General features: G+C 57.4%; 1 protein-coding gene across 3 annotated transcripts in view; it reads left to right on the top strand.

Annotated features, from left to right (window-relative positions):
- Kcnip1 (potassium voltage-gated channel interacting protein 1) overlaps nt 1–26,102 on the top strand; it is a 154,111-nt gene that overhangs the window by 55,926 nt on the left and 72,083 nt on the right. Inside the window, exon 1 of one of the 3 annotated variants that reach the window (XM_090321302.1) lies at nt 3,545–3,697. The exons of 1 other annotated variant lie outside the window; for it this stretch is intronic. In XM_090321302.1, coding sequence (XP_090177428.1) covers nt 3,637–3,697 — 61 coding nt within the window. In that variant the 5' untranslated portion in view covers nt 3,545–3,636. Of the gene's footprint in view, nt 1–3,544; nt 3,698–26,102 lie in introns of those variants that run through there. One more of the 3 variants, XM_090321304.1, reaches the window with a different exon arrangement.

Raw genomic sequence — 26,102 nt, 5'->3', positions numbered from 1 at the left:
CCTTCACCTGCAGAACCCTGGGAAATGGGACAAGACAGCAGCCGGTCTACTGCCGAACTGCATGCAGCCAGCTGCCAGCCCCTTCCTTCCTTCACTCGGTTGAGTCTTTTACTACCAGATGGGGACCTTGAGAACAGATTTCCTGCCCAACAGATGAAGAGCAAGGATGGAAGCCGCATCAAAGGCTGCAGCTTCTTTGTTTTATACTCCAGTAGCTCAGCGTGGCGCGTGGCCTGCAACGGGAAGAATAGTGAGGTTCACCTTGGAGTCCAGGTGACCCTAGGTGTCAGGTGTCACCCAGGGCTTCTGAGCGTCATCTCTCCAAACCAGCCAGCAGCTGCATGAAGGCAGATAAAGCCGGGCGCAGGAAATTTGCCCATCAGTCCCAGTGACACAGCAGAGAGGCACGGTCAGGACCAGAACTTGGGGATGGCCACCTCCAAAACCCAGACTCGGTCACCCTGCTACTTCTGTGGTAGTAGGAATTACCTGGCACCGTGGCTCACACTCCGCAGGAGAGGGTCGTGTTCGTGGCCTCTGGGCAGGGCATGGCTCACCAGGTCTCTTATCAGTCAGGTACAACAGGACGAGAGGGCGACTGAGGGAGGACCCTGGAGCTCTGGCACTTGCTCTCTCCCCATGCTGTTCTCCACTCTGGTTCTGTGAGGCAGGAAGTGGATTCTCTGTCGTGGTCTTACCTCCCCTCCCTCACACACTACCCCACACCCCCCTTCTTGGATGCCCTTCAGGTGCAGCGCACGCATCTTTGTCCCCACGGCAGAATTGGGAATACGCAAGCTCTCACCCAGGCAGAGCATGGTCAAGGGGCCACTGTACCACGAACAGGTGTTGAATGCACGAGTAAACGAGAGAATAAGTGAAGGAACGAATGCATTAATGAGTGCCTTCATGAGTAAATGAGGGACTAAATGAGAGGACGAATGAGGGGAGTAAGAGAGCAAGCAAATGAAGGGCTAAGTCTTCACAGAAAGAATATGCTTTTGAGAGGCAAAGACGATCTAGTTTGTCAGCTGTCCCTTCCTAGCTGGGCTTCGGAGCAAAGAAAATCAATCGATGTGCTGGTGCATGCCTCAGGTTGACTGCAGACCAAGCAGAGCGGATGCAGTTACAGTGGTGAGGCCCAGGGGAGGGAAGGAGCCTTGAGAACCACAGTGGGGGTCAGGCGAAGCCCGTGTGCCATGGCGGCTCCGGCTGCGCTGGAGGAGCTGATCCAGCAGCAGGGACCCTGTCTCTGACTCTCCACCTCACTGCCCAGAGGCCTGCCTTCCCGACTGTAAAACGGGACCTGTGGCCGGCGGGGGAAGGGTTGGAGAAAGTATTGCATGCTGTGTTGGCATGTAATACATATGACTAATCAGGGTCCCTAGCCAAGTTGCAGGCCACCTGTGTCCCCACAGAAAGACGGTGCCAGGTGTCTCTGAGGTGGCTGTGAGCTGGGCGGGCCTGGGTATCGGATGCCATTGTGTGTGGTGGGTGGGGTCTCACAGATGCACCTGTGGGAGTACTGCCGGCCTGGGTCTGTGTGGGCTTGAGGACGTGATTCCCACATGTTTGGGCCACCGTGTCCACGTGTGTTTATGGAGCCATATGTTCGGGGACTGAAGGACAGACACTGCATCTGGGTGGCCTGAAGGACACCACGGGAGGGGGACTGGGCACACCTGGGCTGGGAATCCTCAGGAAGAAACCAGGAAGGTGGTGGTGACACCCCCACAGCACTCAGTCTAGAGAGGGGAACCCCAGCCTCCCCGGAGAAGGCTGGGCCTCACCCGCAGCCGGCAGCCATGAGAGGTTGTGGTCCTGGGCCCTAAGAGGAAGAGCTGGCAGAGAGCTGAGCCAGAGAAAGGGGCCCTGGAAGGGAGGTCAGCGAGGAAAACAAGACCACAGGGAGCGGGCAGAGCCCTCCCCCAAGCCGGGCCCGGCCTGGCCGACCTCAGCCCCCCGCCCCGGCCCCCGGCAGGAGCGGCTCTGTCCCCAGGACCCAGTTCAGTGCAGACCTCCAGGTCCTCCAGGCCAGGGCCACTTTCCCCTCCAGAAATCCCGGCAGCGGGCGGAGTCGAGGGAGATCCCAGCACCTGATGCGGGACCCATGCCTACACACACATCCTCACACGTGCACACACACGTACGCACATGTATACACACATCCACACACATGTATACACACATCCACACATATGTACACACGCACGCACATGCATACACACGTACACACATGCATGCACACATGTATACACACGCACACGTATGCACACACATATACACATACATGCACACACGCATACACACGCACACATGTATGCACGCATGCATACACATGCATGCACACGCACATACGCATACACATATACAGATACATGCACACACACATGTACACACATGCACGCACACACGTATACACACATACACACATATATACACACGTACACATCCACACACATCCACACACATCCACACACATGTACACATGTACACACATCCACACACGTATACACATCCACACACTTGTATACACATCCACACACATCCACACACGTATACACACATCCACATACTTGTATACACACATCTACACACGTACACACATGTACACGCGTACACACACATCCACACACATATACACACATCCACACACATGTACACACGTACACACACATCCACACACTTGTATACACACATCTACACACGTATACACATCCACACACATGTACATACGTACACACACGTATACACATCCGGGCACATATGGCGATCGTGCTGGCTCCCCTGGACTTGTGCACACACACATTCACTCAGGCACACACACTCGTGCACCTTCTCCTCTGGACGGCCCCTGCCCTGGGGCTGCAGGCACCACTCCTCCCGTGGGTGGGAGGACACTGGGGTGGGGAGGGACCCTCCTAGACATCCAGCCCTGCATTGCAGCTGGCGCAGGCAGCAGGCCGGCCCCCGAGCCCACGTCCTCCCCGTCCTCCCCCAGCCCTCAGCCCTGGGACCCGGTCCTCCCAACTCACAGCCCCTGCAGCCCCAACCCGCAGCCCCTGTCCTCAGCCCCTGTGCTACTCTGCCTGCAGCCTCTGTGCGTCCTCGCCCCCCACCTGCTCCCTCTCCTGCTGCTCCCCCTGCCCCCCCGCCCCCCCCCCCGCCCTCCCTCCTGCACCTCTGCCTTCCCCTGCCCCCCTGCCCCCTCCTGCACCCCTGCCTTCCCCTGCGCCCCCACCTTCCCTCCTGCCCCCCCACCTTCCCTCCTGCACCGCTGCCCCCCTCCTGCCCCCCTGCCCCCTCCTGCCCCGCTGCCTTCCCCTGCCCTCCCCGCCCGCGTGGCGGCAGCCCCGCTCCATTCATTCGGGATTGCGCGCCGGCCCCCGCCCAGCCAGCGGGCCGAGGGGAGCGGCGGCCGGGGCGGGCGCAGCCGGGCGGGCGGGCGGGCGGGCGGCGCGCGGCTCCCGCACCCACCGCACCGCGCCGCACGGCAGGCGCGGGGGCTCGGCGGGGCTCGGGGGCGGCGGGGCCGGCCGGACCGGGCCGGGGGAGGAGCCCGAGGCGCCCCGCGCCCCCGGCTGCGAGCCGAGCTTCCCCGGGAGGGGAGGGCAGGGGCGGCCGCGTCGCGCTGCCATGGGGGCCGTCATGGGCACCTTCTCCTCTCTGCAGACCAAACAAAGGCGACCCTCGAAAGGTAAGCGACCCGCGCCCGGAGCCCCGAGACCAGCGCCCCGCGCCCCGAGTCCCGAGCCCCGCGCCCCGAGACCAGCGCCCCAGCCCCGAGCCCGCGCCCCGCGCCCCGAGTCCCGAGCCCCGAGCCCGCGTCCCGCGCCCCCTCCCGAGCCCGCCGGGGAGCCCGGGGACGGCGGGGCGGGGGGGGGGGGCAGCCCGGGCCGAGGCAGGGTGGTCACAGGTGGGGAGGGCTGCCCTGCCTCTCGGGGGGAGGACGTGGCCGGGCCAGCGCCGTGCGTCCCCGCCGTGCGCCCCCCGATCCACACCGGGGACCCCGCCCCCCCCCCCCCCGCCCTCGCCTCTGCAAGCCAAAAGGAACCCGCGGCGCCGGTGTGCGGGCCCGGGACCCGGGACCTGGGGAGCCACGTCCACCCCGCCCGAGCCCAGCGCCGCGTGAGTGCGGGTGGGGAGCCTGGACGCTCCGCTTCTGGCTCCCACGGCCAAGTGCGGCCAGACCCAGCTAACAGGTGGGGCCCGTCCTCCCCAGAGGGCAGGGACCCGGGAGCCCACGCTGGCCAGGCCCCCAGGAGAAGGCGCGGGAGGGCGGACGGGGAGGACCCCGGCCCCCGCAGGCTGAGGTCCGTGTCCGGGTGAGGGCGGAGCTGCCCCCCCCCAGCTCCACAGCAGGCCTGGGGGGAGCCCGGAACAACTCTCAGCCCCAAACCCAGGTCGCACCCCCGCGCCATCTGCCTGGCCACCTGGAGGTCCCAGAGGACTGTGAGACGCAGCCAACTTCTACAGTTCCACCCGTGCTTGCGCCCCTTGGAGAGGCAGTTAAGTGACCTCAGCCTCCGTGTACACAGAGTGGGTAGGAGCCGGCGGGGAGAGTAGGAGTGAGCGGAGGGGGGCCGGCTCACGTCAGACACTGCTGGCCCAGGCCTCTGGGGACCCAGAGGAAGCAGCTGGAAGGACTGAGGACCTGCCAAGCATGGGTTTGGGGCTCTGTGCGCAGATCTGGGGAAGAGTCTGAGCTCAGACCTTACTGACTTTCCCCCTCTCCTCCTCCCCTCCGCCCCAGCTCCTGAAAGCTCCTTGCTTTCTCTCCCAGGACCCTAGAAAGACAGGAGACACCACGGGCGCCTAGCACACTGCTGGCTGACTCCTGTGCACTCTTACTTTACCCGGTCGGTGCTGGTTTGTTTCATTTTCTCTAAGCACTTGTACGGAGGCGTTGTCAGGTACCAAAGCAGTTCACCAACGCCCTCACCCTCCCACTCCTCCCCTGCCCGGCCCTCCCCTCATCTTTCTTAATGTTTCTTGACTTCATTCTGCCCAACCCCTACTCTTCACTCACCTACCGTGGTTGTTTAAAGCTCCTAGAAGGCCAAAGGCCACAGAATGCATCCCTGACCCGAAGCCGGCTGCTTACGGCCTGACACTCAGGCCCTCTGGCTCCGAGTCCAGCTGCCTGGACTCTGCCTCACCCCACCCCACCCATACCCCCATTGGGGTGCACAAGGCCTCCCCCTTGGACCTTCCCTGGGCAGACCACTGGGAATTTGGCAAGAATCACAGCCTGTCCAGTCACCTCCCCGTCCCTGCCTCAGTTTGTGTAAAAAGAAGGAAGTTGTGTTAGACATTTCCTCAGGTTCCTTTGGCCTCTCAGATTCCATGGTTTTTTTTTTTTTTATTACCCCTGTATCTCACCAGTCTGAGATGCCAGGCTCATCTGTAATTAGGTGCAGTCAGAGAGTATGGCTGGGATTTTCAACTCAGGAATCAGTCTCCCTGCTGAGTTCAAATCCAGGCTCTGCCACTGACTAGCTGTGTGACTAAGCCTTGTTTTCCTCAACTGCAAGACAGGGACAGTGGCAGTTATTCTCTTAAAATAGATGCTGTGGCGGGCGCATTGCAGGGACAGTTCAGTGCGGCACCCAGCCCAGGGCCCGCTTCATAACAAGTGTCAGCAAAATTGAGATTCTGTGGGATTTATGGCTCCCTTGCCCGGGGCTTCCGCAGCCCGCGCTGAGGCCACGCTGGCGGGGGGCGGTGCCTTCGAGAGCCTTAGCTGCTCATTTCTGGACTGCTCTTCCCGGCTTGTCCGGCTAGGACCACAGTCAGGCATGGGACGCTGATGGTTTGCTGCAGCCTGTGTGCCCGGTGTTTGTCACTGGTCCTGAAAGCACCTCACCTGCTCCGTGAGCACCCCCAGGGCTTTGGAAATACACGCTGTCTTTCAAATGGGCCAACGATTCTGCATGAAGTCTGCATGAAGCCTAAAGTCCGTGGAGGCCTGTAGAGCTGAGTAAACACAGTCAGGGCCATATCCTGTTCTTTGTGTCTGTTTGTGGTCATTGTGTGTCTTAATTTAAGTACTTAGAAAAGCCCTGCCTTGGGCAAGGGTCTCTGCCTCCCAGTCCAGGGGAGAAGTCCTGTGGGGAAGTGAGGCCGGTTGTGGTGTGGAGGGGGTGGCAGGCATCTCTGGACACAGCATCCCAGCCAGAAGTGGCCGGGTTCCAGCCCTTTCTGATGGAGAGCGGTGTTACTTGAGGAAGGGAGCCGCTTCAGTCTCCACAAGGCCCACTGAGGAGGTGAGCCCCAGGGGAAAGGGACTTCTCCCAACCGAGTCCCTCAACCCTTTCAAGGTGCGCGTTCTTGTGACTCACAAGTCAAGCCTGAAGCTAAGCAAGCAGCAGATGTGTCCACCCCTCCCCACAGGACAAGACAGGCTTCCTGGGGCAGAAAACATGCCCTGGTCCCTCTCTGTCCCCTGCTTGAGTTTGTACACACATAGTAGTCACTCAATAAAACAATGAGGAGACTGTAAACAGTGAGTGGCTGGCTGCTTGCCATTGCGTTGTAGAACTGTGAATCCTGCAGGAAAAGTTAGCCTCCCGCTGGAACCATTACCAGCCCTCTGCCTAGAATGGTTCTGTTCGGTCTGTTGCCTTTGAATCGGCTTTGTCTGTGAAATGTACTGAGTCTGTTTACCGCCCAGCAGGAAAATGCTGAGAGCAGTGCCCCTGCTCCTCTCCCCCACATCCCAGGGGCCCGCACCCAAAACCACACATGCAGCCACTCAGTGCAGTGGCACTCAAGCTGAACAGAAAGAGACGAGGGGGGGGGATGAAAACATAGCCTAAAATCAGTGAGGGGTGAGGTGTTCCCTCTGCTCCCTGGAACAGAACCAAAGCTCACACTCCTGTCCACCTGGCAGGGCTTCACCACGAACGCTCCGTGAGCATCTGGTGAACGCGTGGGCACACACCTTAAGGATGAGTGAAGGAGGAGAGGGTACAGGAAGAGGAGAGGGAGCCGTAGATGAGCAGGCGAATGGAGCGTCACAGGACCAACCGAATGAGTGACAGGAGTTTCTGACTCGGGGCGTGTGTGAGTGCACCGTGGTACCTGCAAATGACCAAGTGTGCAAGTGTACACCGGTACTGACACCTGACGGCGTGTGCGAGGCCGGCCGGAGTGCGTGAGTGCAGGAGGGTACTCCAGTGGCAGAGCGTGCACGGGCACGATGCAGCCCTCAGGGGGGTGAGGGGAGCGTGCAGTGCATCCACAAGTGAGTGCCTCTGCCACGCCTGTCACCGGGTCCAGCTTTGGTGGCTGCCAGGTCTGTGGAGGTGAGGACAGATGGGCCTCTGTGTGTGTGTGTGTGTGTGTGTGTGTGTGTGTGTGTGTGTGTGTGTGTGTGTGCGCGCGCCTGCCTGTGTGCGCACGTGCCCGCAAGATGGCTAGGAGGGACGTGGAACGGTGGAGAAGATGTGAGATCTGAGTGTGCTCCTGGGAGAAGCTCTGTAAGATTCTGCATAATGGCCTAGAGCTGGCACCCCCATTCACCAGGCAGGGAAGATGCTGCATTTAGTAGAAGAGAGACAAGAGAGCAAGAAAGAGACTGGGAGTCCTGGAGCCTAGGAGAAGCTCAGTCCCCTCAGGGCTTCCCTCTTAAGTAGGTCACCTTCTAGAGGTAGCTGTGGTCGGTGCGGGTATTACTTGGGGACCAGCACTTCCTACTTGATTCCTGTTATTCCAGACTGGCTCAGTGCAGTGTGTGTGTGTGTGTGTGTGTGTGTGTGTGTGTCTGTGTGTCTGTGTGTCTGTGTGTCTGTGTGTCTGTGTGTGTCTGTGTCTGTGTCTGTGTGTGTCTCTGTGGCAGGCACCGCACTCCACTCATATCTGGTTGGCAGGAGGACACATAATGGTTAGTACCACATGGTTAAAGTGCAGGGGAGTATTGGAATCTAATGCGCCTTTCTCGGTTCTTAGCTAGAACCCTCTGAGCCTCTGTTCTTTCTCTGTAAAACGAGAACAATGGCAGAGCCTCCATTATAGAACCAGAGTAGGGTGATGTGCAGTGAGCCCAGACTAGGTACTTTCAGCAGTTTGGGGTCTTTTGTTCAGTCCCGGGGGTGGACCCCCTCTGAGACTCCACCTTTGAACTGTGGCCTTGGACTGTCGTATCTACAACCACCAGAACCCTGAACAGTTTTTCTGTTGCCGTCGTGGGAGGTTGTCAACTTCAAGTGCTAAGAAGGGTCCCCAGAGGTGAACAGGCCATCGTGGGCACCTGTGGGGGTCATTGTTGTCAATAATAACAGTGATACCGGTACTAGCTAAAGTGGACCTACCGCTACTCAAACCCAGCACCTCACTCTGGGCTTTCCTCGGTTATGTGACTGGCTTCCACCCTGGAGATCAAGCTGGAAACAGCTCCCATTTTGCAGATGAGGAAACTGAGTCTCTAGGACTGCCCGGCTCCGGGCAGTGGACAGGAGGACAGTAGAGTCACCCCAAAGCCCGACAGAGCCAGAGCCGTTCACTGACTGTGCCAGCTCCTCCCCGCCAGCCACTGCTGGGGACCCTGTCAGCCCAGGTGTACACGTGCTGTGAGAGAAGACCTTCCAGAGAGGCGGGCGCACCTCATTATCCAGGCTGAGCAACCGGGCTGCCTGCAGCTCTGAGCAAACCACGCTTGGCCTGTCTGATCCACCCTGGATCTGTCTCCACTGAAGCTGACGCGCTCAGTGCTTGAATATGAAATGATTGGGGGCAGAAGGCCAATTAGCAAATTCATTAATAGGATTATACATATCTCCTCTGCTCTAATCATTTATGGGAACTAGATTTGTCTGCCTTTGTTGCAGCCGTCACAGCCTGTCAGGGAAGGACCCAGCACGCGTTTAAGCATCTCCGAGTCTTGCAGACTGGCAGACCTTCCCTGTCAGGTGTGGAAAAGGTCCAGAGGGTCAGGGCGGGCTCCGCAGCTTTATCTGTGGATCTGTGCAAAGGAGCCAGATGCAAGAGCCTGCTGTCAGTTTGCAAGTGTGTGGTTGCGCTTCCCCCAGTGCCCTCTCCTTCCCTGGCCGCAAGCTGGCCCAAGTCCAGTTCTGCATATGTATGTGGCACGAAGCCACGAGCAGAGACCTGGATTGCAGCAGGCCAAGCGTGTGAGACACAATGGTCAGCACAAGGAAAGACGGCCATGAAAGTGAGATATCGTGCCTGTTCTCTAGATCTGTGCTGCTCTGCACAGGGTCCCAGACCAGCCGTCCAGCAACACCCAGGGCTTGCTCGAAACGCAGGATCCCAGGTTCCCACTCAGACCCCGGAGAGTCCCCAAGTGCTCAGGGAACGAGGGTCCCCACCAGCTCCAGCAGTGCAGGGCCCTCCTTGGCCCTGGGCGGGGGAAGGGGGGTGCCAGACCCTCTGCCTTGGCCCCAGGAGAGGAGCCGTTGTGATTCCTTGTCAGAGAGCAGCAGTCTCGTGGTGAGGGTGGGGAGACGGTGGTTTTGGTGGTAATGTTGAGTGTCCCTGGTAGAAGGATGGGTGGATTGGAGGCACTCACTCCCCCGTCCACACTGCCTTCTCTGAAGAGGCTTCACAGAAGGGATTCCAGACCCAGGAGCTCAAATGTCCTCATTTGTATTTGACAAAAGCAGGAAGGAATGAGACAAGTCAGCTCATGCCTCAGGTTCCGGCCCTCATCTGCCGTGGGAACTTGCAGCGTATCGTCAGGCCTTCATAAAGGTCTGTGAAATGAAGGGAGAAGCTTGCCAAAGCACGTGGATGCCCTTGGACACGGGGAGAGCTAGGTGTCCTGCCTCTCAGGGCAGCGTGGGTGATGAGGCAGCGGGTCCCGTGGCATAGGAAGGCATTTCCATCAATCCCGGGCTGGCGCGGGCTCTGGTGTTTCTCTGGCAAGTTGGGCTGGTGTATTGGCACTTCCCCGTCCCGGGAACCCCCCAGGCGTCAGACCAGCCTGATTCCCTGCACCTGCCATCCTGCCCAGCTCCAGTCCATGCTGAGGACCAGGGGCAGTGGAAAGAATGGCTTCTTCCACCAGCCCCACGCAGCGTGCCCCCCACCCCACCCCGGCCTCGCTGGGAAACAGGACGAGAAGCGCCCTGGGCTCTAGCGTTGGTTCTCCGCCCCCAGCACCAAAGGGCCACTAGTCCTGGCAGCTGGTCCCCATCCTGGGAGTGCCTTCGAAGCAGCTCCAGTCCCAGTGTGTGCACACCCACCCCTGAGGAGGAGCACTGACCCAGGGCTCCTCGAGGAGAGTGTGGGGAAGAGTGTGAGTGGAGCTGGAACGGGCATCCTCTCCTAGACGGCTCCAGATGAGAGCAAAGGAGAGCGGGGACCAGGGCTGCCTGCAGCCTTGATCTGTCTCTGGAGCTCACAGGCCATAGCCCTAGACTCCTAGAGCACCGTCAAGCAAGGGAAGGACAAGGGAGCCTGAGGGGACAGAGGAACCGGAAGAAAAGGTAAACACGCGGCTGCAGGTAGCCGCTGCCTGCCGGCAAGAGCACTCCAGATGGGGAGAATTAATTGCTTGTTGTCATTTTTGTTGTTGCAGTTATACTTGTTAAGCGATATGGAGGGGACCCAGGTAGAAAGGACTCCAGCAGAGAGACAGGTGGAAGAGGGCATGAAGAGAAAGATGGACAGGACCCGGTCTAGACGTACTCCAGAGCACCACAAAGGGCGGAAATGGAGGCAGGCTTCTCATTCCCTGCTGTATGGTCCTAAGCTCTAAACCACCCAGAGACGCGTGCCACCAGAAGCTGTGCGTTAAAGGGGGATGCTTGCTACATGGCCTCTTCCATTCAGTTACCTCATTTAATGGCCACAGACCCTTGTGAGCCCGAGATAGGACCTCTGTTTTAGAAGTGAAAAACCGGAATCTTGGAGAGGACATGCTGAGGTCATGTAGGCGGAAAGGGCAGGGATAGCGCTGGACCTGGGGCTTGGCTTCCCATCGGCCCAAGACTGCACTGGTACCTGGATGAGGCTCCTGTGACACTGAGGGGATTCCGGGTTCTTGGCTGTGCAGCCAGTCAGAAGGGGTGCCCTGCGGTGCTGGCGCCCACCTGAGCATGCAGGCTGGAGCCTGGCTTGGGTAAATGCCTCCTGCTCCGCAGTGGACACTCACGGAGGGCTGGGAGCCATTGGCTTGTTGTTATAGCTTGATTCTGACTACGGGCTTGAGAAATACACTCGTCTCCTCAGAGGTAGGGGCGTGGGGTCCACCAAGAGCCATCTGGACGTTTACAGTGTCCTCCGTGGGCCATACCAAATCTCCACCGGCGCCCGAGGGGAAGTCCGGTGTCGCCTGCCCTCGTCTGCAGACACCGTTCTAGTCACTAAGGCACATGTTTCTGTCCCTGGCATCTGCCACCACCCTCGCCTGTCACCCGAGGGGAAGCCCGGTGTCGCCTGCCCTCGTCTGCAGACACACCCCATCCATCACCGCCACTTTCCTTACTCGTGGTGTGACCTCAGTGCCCTCCCTCACAGCGCCCCAAGCCAGATCCACAGGAAGCTTCAGAATCCGAAGGCGGATAAAGATTCTTGCACCGCAGTTCTGACCATGTCCACATTTGCAGCCTGTGGTCAGCAGACAGCCTGGCCAGGGCAGTTCTGCCCGCCAGGGGCCCAGCCCTGTGGTCCTCCTGTCCACATTCTCCTATGTGGATGCAGCTGGTGCCGTTAAACGTCCCAGCGCTGTGAGCAGCCCCTGGGAGCTCCCCCCACCCCGAGGAGAGGCCCCGTGTGGGCCCAGGGCACCTGCCGTGGTGGCTTCCACGATGGTCTCCTGATCTGAGTTAATGGGACTGTTCTCCTGACAGATGTGTCCCTGCTGGTGTGCCAGCACGATCAGGCTTTTGAACTGCCACAGCTTGCTGCCAGCAGCTAGGGAACTGCCAAGGTAAATGCCACCTTGTGAGCAGTCTGGGCCGCAGCCAGCGGCCCCTCCCAGGAACAGGCCCAGCCTCTCATGAGGCCTCTGCGACTGCCATGAGGATGGGAGCCATGTTTCCTGACCCATGGGTCACGTCTGCTGCCAGCTGCATGCTGGATATTCTGGCAGCTTCTCCCTGAGCTCTGAAAGAAAGAGGGCAGGACGGAGAGGAAGTGAAAAGGGCAGGATCCAGTGCTTGGAGTGTGCCTGGGACAAAGGAACGTTGGAGCTTTGATGCTGGCATCCACAGTGTGGTGGGAGTCACGCTGACCCTGCCCAAGCCCGGGTAGGAGTTGTAATTACACTGGAAGACCCTAGGCGACCAGCACATTGACCGGCTGCTGACTCCAGGAAACCAGACCCGGCGGTACGGACAGCTTCCCCTGACAGGTGCCCACCTGCTCTCACACAGAATGCCTTGGCTCCCCAGGCTAGGGACTGCCCTCTGATCACACCGAGACAGAGCCAGGCAGAGCAGGCTGGTGGTGGCTGGACTCTTAGGCAGTGATCTAGGAAGCTCTCTGCCAGGCATAATTATTGCATGGATAATTACACAATTCAGAGCCTGCTGCAGAATCCTGGGCATGTGCCAGAACAGAGAGGCAAGTTCTGGGATTGTGGCTGCTCGCCGTCTCTGAGAGGTGACTCTGAAGTGAGTCTACCTGGAAGAAGAGAGGCGGGAAGTCCTCTCCAAGACGGGGGCTCCCCAGGGCCATCACCTCACCCCTGCTCTGTGCTTTCTCCAGGCAGCCCTTTCTTGTAGCATCTGCCCCATTGGCAGCACCTCTTTGCCTCTCCTCGGCCCTCTGTGCTCCAGCGTGCATCTCCAGATGTGTGCTGGGGTGTGCCCAGAGCTGACCAGCTCCTGTCCCCTTCTCTGTCCCTCAGCCCATTCTTTCTTCACAGAGGTCCCAGAGCCCCAGCTCTGGCCCAGGAGCTTGGGTCCCCTTCTCCTGTTCTGTCACAGGCCATGACCGTTGCACTACAGCCACACCTCTAGACTTTTGCTTTTCTTTTCTGCCCCCCCACCCCACCCCGTGCCAGCCGCATCGTGCTCATCTCTGCCATTCCTCTCTCTCTCCTTCTGCCTCTGTTTTGACCAGCCAGAGGCCGGCCTCCCAGGGCCTCCAGAACCATCTGCCCTCAGGCCCATCTGGCTGACGTCCTTCCATGCCTTCCCACCACCCTCAGCACCAACCCCATTGCTTCCCAGCCAGCCCTGCTCCTGACAGGAGCACAGGCACGCATTCCCCTCACCTCCTCCAACACCGTTTGCTGTGCCTGGCAGTTTGACTGTGGAATAGTCAGGTGCAAGAGACTGTCCAGGGCTCTGGAGCCAGACCAAGTGGGTGTGAGCCCTGGCTCCTTCACCGCATGCTCGCGCGACCTTGGGCAAGCTCTGGGCCTCTGTGTTCCCTCCTCTTCTTCCTCCCCCTCCGTGACATCGCCCTAATAATAGAACCCGTCTTGTATGGCTGTCAGAAGGTTCAATGGCATAATTCATGTGAAGCACTCACAATATGAAGAGTGCGTGGTAACTGTTACCAAATGTTTGCAGCATATCCTAAGGTACACACTCAGAAAACGTCAAATCAGAGGGAAAACGAGGTTGGATTTCAACCAGTCCACACTTTCACTTCACAGAGGGAAACGAAGGGGCACGGGAGCTGGCAGGGTCTGCTTTGTGACCAACCCGGAAGAGAGGTGACCCGAGCCCCGCCGTGTGATGGCTGTGTCCAGTCCAGCCGGTGGGGGGAGCAGGCAGTTCCCCCAGGCGCGCTGAGTGCTCACGGAGGTGGAAGGGAATCCTGTATCCTGCAAAGCTCCCGGCTAAGAGCACTGTTCCAGGTCACCCCACAGAGTGGCCTCTGAAACTTGTCAGCTCTCTCCCAGGCCCAGGAGCTTGCCCAGAGCTGCATTCGTGGGCTCAGTGTCTAAAAGCTCGACTGACAAGGGGCCTTGTGTGCCCACAGTCAGGGCAGGGACTGGAGCGGGAGCCTGGCTGGCCAGGCCTGTGGAAGCCCCAGTGTCCAGGGCAGGCTCTTGTCTCTCTGAGGCCCCCTGGCAGGAGGGGCTCCATGTGCAGCCACCTAACCCCAGCGTGCACCAGTTGGACAGCCCTGGGCAAGTGACAGAACCTCCTCGAGCCTCAGTTTCCTCTTCTGTAACGTGAGATACTACCCGTACGTGTTGTGAGCACGAGCAGATGACCTGCAGGCACGGTGGTGATGCTGAGGCTCAGTGCAGGCTCCATGAGCTGCTATTCTAGAGAAAAGGCGCATGACCTTGTACAATAGGCTCCACGACCTTTTAATCTATAAAGGACCCCGAACTTCTAGAAAAGGCTGGTGAATTTCTAGTAAAGGCATTCACTGGGCACTTGCTGTGCTCAGAGGTCCCATGTCCACACAAGCCATGTGCTCTCTCCCTGAAATGATGAGAAGGAAGCTTGCTAAGTAATTCCCGTATGAGCTTTTGCTGGTTGCATTTCTCCTCCAGTTAATTTGGGAGCCCGTGACCTTTCCTGTCGTGTGCTTCTCTGACTCAGACTGCAGCATTGCGGTGCCAGCCAAATGTGTGACAAGCCCCTCTCCCAGGCAAACGCGGGGAGGCGGGAGTCTTCTAAAAGCTTCTGCAACAGGCATGGGGGTGGGGAAAGCATCCGACTAGTCTGACCAGGTGGAAGGGGAAATCAAGAAAAGTAGCTGGCAGGGGCTGGGGTTCCCCGAGTCCTGTGGGGGGGCTCCCCCACTCAGAAGCCACACTGCTGTACCCAGCTTCTGTGTGGAGTCTTCAAGGAGACAGGCCAGAGCTGGCCTGGGTTCTCCGGGGTGTGACATCTCCGAGGTCCATGTAGTTACTTTCAGCCGCTCCGTCTGCTGAGCTGCCATCTGTGGCCACCATGGCTTACATCCCAGTGTGGGTTTGCCAGCCTCTGGGGATCTAACCCACAGCCAGGGAAGAGCGCCTGACCCCCCTCTCCTAGCTGTGTGAGCCGTGTGGCCCAGGCAGACGACCTCATCTGTGAAACTGGTGAGTCTGGTGGCTGTGACACAAGATGCACGTGGGCTAGGAGGGGCACGTGGCCAGGGACGCCCGCTGTGACATGGCCCATCCCGGGGCACACCCTGGGGAAGTGTCATAGCCACCAGACGAGGTGTGCCCTAACAGCAGATGTAAGCTGGAGAGTGGCAGCCTGGAGGCCCCCTGGGAGCGGCTGCAGGAACCCAGTGAGTGTGTGGGGCTCTGGGGGAGACCTCCAGCCACAGCCACTCCTACCCAAGCAGCACAGGAAACTGAGGCTCATTCCTGGTCCATCCCCCGGCCAGGGAGGGAAGAAGGGAAAGAAAGACAAGGAAGAAACGTAGTGTGGAAACCAAGCTTGTTTGGGAATTGGGGTATCTCGGCTGGAGTTTGGGGCGCCCATAAACTCTCCTTGTGCACAAGGAAGGTCCTCTGGTGAAGTCTCCGGGCTCAGCCTCCAGGTCTGAACTGGGGCTGCTGTGAGGATAACAAACGATAGGGAGCGATAGGGACCTCCTGCCAGCTGTGAAAACCCCTGACTCACTCTTGTGAGCCAGACAGACACACCGATGCATGTGCCGTCTGAGTCCACCCGGACCACCGGGTAACAAAGCGCCCTAGACAAGGTCACTTATTTTACAGGCAGGCCTTCACTGGTCACCGTTCGGGAGCTGCGCAGAGCCCGTGTCTGGGGAGGAGTCGCCGCCAGCTGTGCCATGCCAGCGCCTCCCAGGCTCCTCCCCAGCTGCCACCTCCCGCAGGACGGCCCTGCCCCGAGGCCTGCACGCTGGTGTGGCCAGGAGGGGCACGCTCACCTTGAAGACACTTAACTAGTCCAGACGCAAACGTCGACCCACACTGGCCCATGTCCCCGGCTAGCCCGTGCCACCCCGCGCCCCTGAGAAGCTTCTGTGGACCCGTGGCGGGGGGGGGGGAGGGGGGCGGCGCTGTGGGGCCTACTGTGAAAAAGCAAAATTTATCTTCTGTCAATAAAAACAAGGGTGCTCTTTTTTCACTCAAGATAGGAATTATCCGGAATTGTTTAGAGAAAGGGAAGGGTTTAAGACAAAATTGTATTCTCGGACATGGTAGCTTGCTCCATTTTGTTGGGTTCTCTTGGCATGATGTATGAGGACCGTGCAGAATGAAGGTCTCTGAGCTCTGTTGGTTTCCTTGGGTCTCTTCCAGCCATTGATCAGCGATGCCAGCCTTCCCCTGCAGCACCCAAGCCCTGTCACTTTATACTCCGGCTCACTTGTTAATTACCTGAGCTCCACCAGCTCCTCAAACCTCCTGTGGAATTTGCAGACCTCATCAGCTTTCTCTGACTTCCTTCAGCACGTGCCTAGAAACCAGTCACACGAGCATAAGCAAAATACTGAAGACACAGCTTCGCTGCAAAGTAGTTTCATGTTGCAGACTTTCCCTCTCTATCTTCAGCTTACAGTGTCAGATGCTGCCATGTTGTGGTGCTGGGGACTCGGTGACGGGCTGGGAGAAGGGATGTTTGAGGGACTGGGGACTCGGAGCTGGGCTGCCCTGGTGCCAGGCCCGTGCTGTGCTATAGAACCACCTTCCCAGATGCTTTCTGTTTTCTACTATGCTCTTCTTTGTTTCTTCTTTCCTGTCTTTTTATTTCATGGAGCAAATACTTTATCATCGTGTCTTTTTCTAATAATTGGCTTTCTGTGTTACATGCCTGGGTTGTTTCTAGTGGTTATGGTAGAAGTTGTAAATGTACATGTACATGCTTATGTGCTATCGTAATGACCTATAGAGGGGTTAGTTACATGTGTAAGGTAGTGAGTACATTACTTCATGAATTTTTTATTAAAGAATTCATTAACATTGATTTTTACATCATATTTCAAATGACGTATTTAACACAGAAGTGTTCAAGAAGGGAATCTCTAAATACAATCACTGGCACTTAGATTTTAGAACATAATTAAAATTAGGCTGAGGGTTTGTATGTCATAGACACATATTAATCTATGCAATAAAACATTATGTCTATAGAGTCGTAGATTTTTATGTCTATGTAGTTGTGTTTATATTTCCAATTCCTTGTCCATAGCATTGGGTATGTAAATATTGAGTCCTTGTTCTTGTACTGTTTGGATCTAGTAGCCACATATTAAGGATACCAGGCGCCTTTTGTTCTTTAGGTCTTGACTTGTCTCACTCAACAGGATTCGCTCTAGATTCATCCACTTCCCTGCGAATGCCATTATTTTATCTTGTCTGTGGGCTATGTAGAATTCCATTGTGTGTGTATATATATATATATATATACACATATGTATATACCACATTTTGAATATTTTTATAAAGATAATGTCCCTCTGTAGCCCGAGCTGACTTTGGACATGCAGATGCCCCTGGCTCTTGGTTCAGAGCATTAAAACTGGGACCTCTGCTACTTCCTGAACAGTGCAGTGGAGCTCCAGCTCTTCCTCCTCGCTTTGTGTGCTGCTACTCAGCGCTCAATGTCTGCGTATGTTGAAAGCCTCACAGGACGTGGATTCTGTCACCTGGAATAGTCACCTGCTTTTCCGTCAATCTAGATGTTTACTTAGCAGCGTTCTTCATCTCTTACTGTGATCTTGTGCTCTTGCTTTCAGCCTGAGGATTTCCTTTAGTACACTTCTTAGCGTGAGTGATTTTCAGCTCTCCTTAGTCTGAAATTGTTTCTGTTTTGTCTCATTATCATCATACACCATTTTGTCGTGTGTATCTCACTAGCTTTTTTTTGTTTTGGCTGGTCATGGGTCTTGAACTCTGGGCCTGGGCTCTGTCCCTGAGCTCTTCTGTTCAAGGATAGCACTCTACCACTTGAGCCACAGAGTATTGCTAGCTTTTTTTTTTTTTTAACAAATTTCAGCCTTTTAAAGTTGTTTTCTAGGAGACTGTTTTTGTTTTGTTTTGTTTTTTTGCTCTGCCATCCTTCTCCAGCAGTCTGGAGACTGACTGGGACACTGGAGTCATCTGAGGCTCTACCTTTGCCGTTTGCCTCCTTTCCCTTTCTCTCCCTGTGCCTCATGATTCTGACTATACGCCAGGTCTTATGTACAGATGAGCTACCAAGACTCGTATGCACAAATGAAACCCCTTTCCTCTGATAGGGAGGTAGGAAAAAGCCCGATTCTTCCAGTCTAGCTTACGTTCGAGTGCCTGTAGCCTGAGAAAGAGCATCTACCTTTAGTTGGTCCTTCCTATTGGGTAAATCTCCATGAAATTCACTGAGACCCAGCTGGTCTCTGCCTCCTGAGCCCAGAGAGACAGGAGGCCCTGGCTGCCCAGTTCCTGGCTCCTTGCATTTCAGCCTCCTACCTTCCAGTCCTGCCACCAGCCCTGCTTATAAGCTCTGCTTATTTCTGTCCCCTGGGGGCCCGTCTCCACCTGGGCCCACAACAGCCTCAACCCAGGTGTCAAGTAAGAAGACACCCTGCCAGGACCCTCAGTGGCCATTAGCTTTCCAGGAATGACTACTTTTCTGCACTGGGGGCCCACGTAGCCCTCAGTTTCTTGGCCTCCCCAGTGTCTGTTTTTACATGGCTTCTTTTTTTTTGCCGTAGGGAAGCTGACCAGCCATGATCTGCATTGTAACCCAGAGTGAGTTCCTTCTGTTTAAACTAGCAAAGTGGATATTAGTGGCATCCGTTTGTGTGGTCAGAGCCATTTAGAGCTGTGTACATATTCGTTACGTATTTGGTTTTTGAATTTTGCTGATTTCCTGCTGACCATGTTGCATCTTAGTGAACTTCTGGTGTGATCCGGTTGGCGGTATATACTCAGGTTTTATTTGTCTAAAGCCTTTGGTTCCTTCTTTTATTTCTGTGTATGTGGTACTGAGGAATTGAACCCAGAGCTTCTTGCATGCCAGGCAAGGCTTCTACCACTAAGCCACATTCCCAGTCCCTTCTTCTTCTTAATGTATGATTTCACTAAGTACACAGTTGCCAGTAGTCAACACATGGAAAATGGCGTTGTGTGGCTTCTGTTATTCCTGTAGAGAAGAGCGACTTGGCCTGGTGGCCGGGAGTGCCCTCCGCTCTGTCGAGGATTGTGTGTTAACCTCCAGAAACAGCCCTGCGGTCTCCAGACAGAAGGAGCCCCACTCATCCTGCACGTCCCACACGAGTGTTCGCTTTCTGTCTTGGTCTTCTGGCTTGCTTTCTGGATAACTTACCGACCATGTCGCAGTCTTTATTACTTCTCTCCTCAGTTGTGTCTAATTTTCTCTTTATTCATCCCCTCCATTGAGGCTGAAAGTGTTTCATTAATATACCTTTCGTTTATACATGTTCTATATTATTCTCTCACAAATCTGCCTCTGCCCATCCACATGCCAAAGAAAGAATTCCTCCGTGTGTTAAAGCAGTAGATTTAGTCCCTCCCTTACACCCCGATAATGCTCTTGCCGCAGATCTCCTTCTCTTTAAAGAACTGACATCCATGCAACTAAGAATTCTCTGTCTCCTGCCCATATTTAGAAGATAATTAAGGAAATTTCACCGTGCATGGAGCCACTGAACACATGATTTCACCGCATCAGCTCTGTGTCTTGAAACACCGAGCCATGACAACGGTCTCTGTGCCTAACTATGCTTAAGAAATGCTGCGTGCTTGCTGCCTCTCTCCTCCAAGAGAAGTTCATGGAGTACATTACGCATTCAAGGTTCATAGAAATTCTGTAATAAAGAAGCCTATTTGATTTTATTTGGTTTGATGTTTTCAAATCAGATGTGACCGTAGAAATACAAGGAACTAAAATAGTGATAATTCATTTTGGGTAGAATTGGCTACTGTCACAGATACATCTTTGTCAGCAGTGGATATTGAGCAGTGAATTATGGAGAAGCTAAGGTGTGCGCACCCTCCCCGCTGCCTCCCACAGTGGGGGCGCGCTGCAGGAAGGAGGACGGAGACGTGAGAGCGCGGGGCCGTCGGGAGAAGTGTCAGGTCCCAGATCCCGCTGCTGCTCCACGGCTGGACCGCAGCGGTCCAGGACCGTGAGCCCATCACAGGGGCTGCAGAGCCTGCTGACATTAGAACCCCAAGGACTGGGGTTCTTGGTTTTAGAAGAGTCTCCAGAAGCGGGACGGTCCCCGGGAAAGCAGCGAGGCAGTCTCGGGGCTCACAGAGTCTTCTTCTCAAGACCATCCCTGTGCCAGTGTCAGGCTCGCAGCGCGTGTCCAGCAGACGAGGCTGGCGGGAGAAATGACCTAAGGCTGATGGCAGGGATGGGGGTGGTGGTGAGGAGGGTGAGGGTGACAGCCGGTGATAACGATGACAGGAATGTAATCTCCAAGTTCTTTTCACTCAATGCCGGGTTCTGAGGAAACACTCCCCCCCTCGCCTCCCCCCTCCTCCCGCTCACCCCCTGCCCTGGGCGCAGTCACTGTGCCTCAGGCCTGAGCATGCCATGCACTTGCACCCAGCCACGCAGCCCTCCCCCCCCGCTCCCCCCTCCCCCCTTTGCTCCTTTGTCACCTTTGGCAGAGCACTCTGCTCATCTTCCTGCTTCTGAGTCTCTCTGGGGCTCTGGCTGAGTCCACCCCAGAGGGGCTGTGCTGCTCCTGTGCCTGAGCACATCCTGGGGATGGGGCCTGTGGGGAGGGGTCACGCCCTGGGGACGGGGCCGTCCCCCCTGAGAGCCCAGATGTGTAGATGGCACCCACAGTTCCCTTCAGTCTTTAGAGGGCTGAGTTCCAAAGAGAATAACCCTAAGGGCTGGGTCTAGCCCACAGGCCACTTGTGCACGAGCCTCTGAGTAGAACGGGTGGAGGTGGGCAGAATGCCTCTGGTGGGGCCTCCAGGAGGAAGCTGCATCTTGCATGCCAGCTTATCTCAACTCAAGATGTGCTCAGGGTTTATTTTCCGGTTGTCGCCCCAGGATTTCAGTTAAGTCTTGTCTGATGTTGCAGGCGAGCTTACTATTCTGTGGGGATTCAAGGACGTGTCCTGTGTACCAAACAGACAAGGGCAAAGAGAGCTGCAGCTCTTGGGGGCAGAGGCGGTAGACGATGGCTGGAGGAGAGACGGGTTCTCGGCTCGTGGCATGTGTCGGGAGACAGGCTGCACTGCCCAGCCTCAGGACACCCCACGCCTCAGCAGTCTTGAGGATGTGTGTTTCATTTGCCTTAATCACGACAGAAAATTTCTTTGCAGGTGTGTTTCCCAGTTGGGAAATTCTTTTTACGTCCCATCTAATTCCTTCCGCTGCTCACAGAGCCTCATTGGCCTGCTTTGTCTGTTTCTTTCCTGCATTTCTCTTCCTCGTCTCTCCTCACCTCCTTTTCCTCTGCACCACCATGGCACCCGTGAGGAGGGAAGAACTCCCCTCCTCTTGGCTCCGTTTAGGGTGGACTTTTAATCCAGGCGTGTTGCCGAGACCCAGTGCCAGGCTGAGCATTTGCACCAGGTATTTAATTAAACCAGGGATTCCCGAGAGATCTGAGACGCTGCTGGCAAGGCGTGTCTCCACCTCCCAGTGTGACAGGCTGTGTGACTGTCCCCACTGCTGCCGGGCCGGGCCGAGGCGGCATCCCTTCCCTTCCCGTCTCCCTCTGAGAACCAGGTCCCGGCTGCTCCTGGCTGCACAGTTGTGTCGGCCTCCGGGTTGACATGTGCTCAGGGTCTCCCCGGCCTGGGCTCTGAGCACCCGCACACCGGGGTCTCCCCGGCCTGGGCTCTGAGCACCCGCACACCGGGGTCTCCCCGGCCTGGGCTCTGAGCACCCGCACACCGGGGTCTCCCCGGCCTGGGCTCTGAACACCTGCACACCGGGCACAGCTTCTGCTGGATCTGGGGCCGGGGCTGAGGCAGGCACCGTGCACTAGGAAAGGGCACCGTACCACCGCATGCCTGGTGGTCAAGTTGGCATTTCATGCCATATTGCAGATGGGGAAACTGAGGCTCTGAGAGGGCAGGCTGCTCCTAGAGTTCCTGCCGATGGTGCCCTGGAACGGCGTGGCCCCCTCTCAGTGCTCTGGTGAGGGCGGCCTCTTCCCATCTCCCAGGGCCTCCCAGAAGGAGGCATTTCTATATGCCTCCTCATTCTATCTGGGGAAAGCCTAGGGCCACGGCCTGGAGCTCCCCCTGCACAGCCTGGCCCCAGGGCCCGAGTTCTGGGTTAACCCGAGGGCCTTGGTGGGAACATAAAGGAGCATTCTCATGTGTTGACTGTGTGACCTTGACCTCGTCCCTCAGCCCCCGAGAGGCTGAAAAAACAGACAAGCTGCCCAGTGCCCAAGGCCCCTCAGCCACTGTTGGCTGTGTGACCTTGGCCTGCAGTGCTCCAGCCCGAGGCCTCTTCCCTCCACCCTAACACAGTGAGTTTAGGAAACCCGAGCATGTAAAGGGCCGGGCCTGTGGGGAGCATCCACGTGTGGTAGAGGTCCTGGGGGCCTGGCGGCTCTTAGCAGGAGTGCAGGTAAACTGAGTCAAGGACTTTCTCTACAGAGGCAGAGATCACCCCTTCCCTCAGGCTCCTTGTCCTTCACTTGGCACATGTGTCTGTGTCTGCCCCTCCTCCCCTGGGTCTCTCCTCCTCCCCATTCTCCCCTGTGTCTCTTCTCCCCATCCTGCCCTGCATCTCTCCTCCTCCCTGTCCTCCCCTGCATCTCTCCTTCTCCCCATCCTGCCCTGCATCTCTCCTCCTCCCTGTCCTCCCCTGCGTCTCTCCTTCTCCCCATCCTCCCTTGGGTCTCTCCTCTTCCCTGTCCTCCCCTGCATCTCTCCTTCTCCCCATCCTCCCTTGGGTCTCTCCTCCTCCCTGTCCTCCCCTGCGTCTCTCCTCCTCCCCATCCTCCCTTGCGTCTCTCCTCCTCCCTGTCCTCCCCTGCGTCTCTCCTTCTCCCCATCCTCCCTTGGGTCTCTCCTCCTCCCTGTCCTCCCCTGCATCTCTCCTTCTCCCCGTCCTCCCTTGGGTCTCTCCTCCTCCCTGTCCTCCCCTGCGTCTCTCCTCCTCCCCATCCTCCCTTGCGTCTCTCCTCCTCCCCGTCGTCCCCTGTGTCTCTCCTTCCTCCCAGCCTCTCCCTCTCTATAGGTTCCCAGCTGCCCCTTCTCTCTGAAGGGTCCCAGCAAGCAGGGGCCCAATAGCCTGGTCCAGCACCCAGGCCCAGCGTGCAGAGGCCCTGTGGCCTGGCCGGAGTGTCGCCCCACAGTGGGTTGTTTCCAGTGACCAAAGGGCATCCTTAATTAATGTGGGCAGTGATCAGGACAGGAGATGCGGTCTCGCTCCCCAGGGCTGAGATGAAACACCCATAACATTTAATGTGGTGCACTGACATTTAAATGTCAATTAAGAAGTCTGGGCTCTGCCTGGCTGGCTCCTAGACCCAGATGAATGTTCCTGTGCCTGCCTGGGGCCTGCCCTACCGGGGCTATCAGATGACTTGGTGGTCACAGTGACCACGGGGCGGGCGCAGTGTCTGTGGAGTCGAGGCCGTGGCCAGAGCCAGGAAACTCTGGAAGCTTCCTGGAGGGCACACTGTGCAGCTGGGGACAGGTGAGGGGCAGCACGGGCCTCTCTGTCCCTTCCCTCGGGGACATGACTTTCACACTTGCTCCCAGTCTGTGTCAACCCGTTTTCTATTGCCGACAATGCCAGACCACAGTTAGTGAGAAAGGGGCTTGGTTTGGGATCGAGGTTAAAGGTCTGTACTGGGTGGTGACTGATTGCTTCACGTGAGGACAGACAGAGAGACCTGGGCAAGCCAGCGTTTACACCAGACCCTCCCCCAAGAGTCCCCATTGCCCGTGAATCCATTCACCAGCCTTCCTCACCTCTGCAGGGTGGAGGCTCTCTACATCTCAGGGCGGTGGGGGGCTGAACTCTGCATGAGCTGCATGTGGAGGAGTGGTGGCACCCAGAGTGGCTGGTGCAGCCTCCTGACTTGGCTCTGCTCTCCCCAGGGGGCTGGGGCTCTGCTCTCCCAGGGGGTGGGGATCTGTTCTCCCAGGGGGCTGGGGATCTGCTCTCTCCAGGGGGCTGGGGATCTGTTTTCCCAGGGGGCTGGGGATCTGCTCTCTCCAGGGGGCTGGGGATCTGCTCTCTCCAGGAAGCTGGGGATCTGCTCTCCCAGGGGCTGGGGATCTGCTCTCTCCAGGGGGCTGGGGATCTGCTCTCTCCAGGGGACTGGGGATCTGCTCTCACAGGGGTCTGGGGATCTGTTCTCCCCAGGAGGCTGGGGATCTGCTCTCCCCAGGGGGCTGAGGATCTGCTCTCCCCGGGAGCTGGGGATCTGCTCTCCCCAGGGAGCTGGGTATCTGCTCTCCCAGGGGTCTGGGGATCTGCTCTCCCAGAGGGCTGGGGAATCTGTTCTTCCCAGGAAGCTGGGGATCTGCTCTCCCAGGGGCTGGGGATCTGTTCTCCCAGGGGGTGGGGATCTGCTCTCCCCAGGGGGCTGGGAAGCTCCTGAGGTTCCAGCCTGGTGGATCCCACCGACATCCACACTGATTGTTGATCGAGGGGCACAGAGCCTGGGGCAGGGCCAGCCTCCAGGAGTGGGCCACTGGGTGTGTAGCCAGGTCTTGACTGCCCGCAGTACAGCAGGTTTACTGTAGAAACAGAGGCCACAGAAGTGACCAGGACTCTGACCTGCCCCTCCAGGAGTGCATCAGTGGTCAGTACTCAGGTGTGGCTGGAGGTGTGTGGCTCTGGTGCTGAGAAACTGTGTGCCTAACAATCATGAGTCACAGAGCTGAATCCGGTCCTTGAGAGGAGAGGCTGGATGCCTACCCACAGTCAGGAAGGCGTCCTGCGGGCTCACACAAAGCTGACACCCCAAAATGAGCATGCATGTGAAGGCAGAGAGGAGTCTGAGGGTCCAGCCCGGAGCCCAGGCAGCCAGCTGTGACAGGGAGGGGGGGTGGACGGCATGCTGAGATGGGCGTTCTGTACCACATTGCCCTGGGGTTCTGCAGCCAGCACAGGAGCGTGGAGAGGACGGACATGCGCAGTCTGTACCCAGCCTCGTGCCGCTGTTACCAGGCTAGGAAGGAGCCACACTTCCTGGGTAAATGATGACTGCTGTCCTCTCAGGCCCAGCTTCCCCAAGCCCAGCAGGTCCCTGCATGTGCACTTTCTTTACAACAGCTGCCCTGAGACTGGCGCCTGCCGTGTCTCCCAGCCCCGAGCGTAGAGTGTTGCATTTTCTCATAAAAGCCCTTCCAACCAGGGCACATTTGCATTTCATGTTTCCTGGAATCGTGGTGCAGAGAAATCCATCTTCCTGAGCCCAGGGCTCCAAGTGCAGCTGGAGAGCTAAACTCCAGCCGGCAGGAATCGGGCCCTGGAGCAGCACAGCTCAGCTCATGGCACCGGCTGTCCAGTCCCTGCCGTCCTGGACCCCATGTCAGCAGAGAGGCGCCCACCGTCCCCTGCCCTCTTGAAAGGGACCCCCGGGTGTCCAGAACAAGGCGCCCTCACTGCACCCCACCCAAACAGAGATGACTCCCCCGCTGACCCCCTGGAAGTCTTGGTCACTGGGAGAAGATGCCAGAACAACCCAAGGAGCCTGGGGCCTGTGTCCTCCGCTAGCCCTGCCAGAAGCCTCCCCAGTGCTAGTGACCATCTCACCTGAGGATTTGGTGGCCCTGCTGCCTCTCTTGCTCTGGGCCCAGCGGGGAGGGAGGAGGCCAGTGTTGGTCCTGCCTCTGGGCCAGTCAGGTGCCAGTTGAGTGGCCTTGCATCCTGAGCTGCTGTTGAAGGAACCACAGACAGTGAAGCCCAGCCCTCACCTCGAGCGTGGGGCCCCTTCTCAGTCTTGGAGCACTGGTACCACCGGCTCTGCTCTGTCCTCCACAGCTCCACCCCACCACGGCGTCCGCAGCAGGGGATTCCCCCCACGCTGGCATGTCCCGTGTGGCCCTCCCTTCTGTGTTCTCCTTCTTTACACTCTATCTAGATGAACCCAGTGTCTGATAGCAAGTGCTCCTCCCCAGAACCACTTCCCAGCCCTCCCTGCCTCCTTGATCTGAGCCCTGTGGGGAGTGAACGAAGATGCATGCCATGTATTCCAGAAGGCTCAGCGCTCTTCCTACACACACACAGACACACACATATACACACAGACACACACAACACACACACACCACACACACACAGACACACAGACACACACACACCACACAGACACACACA

Source organism: Megascapheus bottae, chromosome 29, assembly GCF_031878675.1.
Source record: "Megascapheus bottae isolate mThoBot1 chromosome 29, mThoBot2.hap1, whole genome shotgun sequence".
Taxonomy (NCBI): Eukaryota; Metazoa; Chordata; class Mammalia; order Rodentia; family Geomyidae; genus Megascapheus; species Megascapheus bottae.
This window is presented reverse-complemented; position numbering and strand designations above follow the sequence as displayed.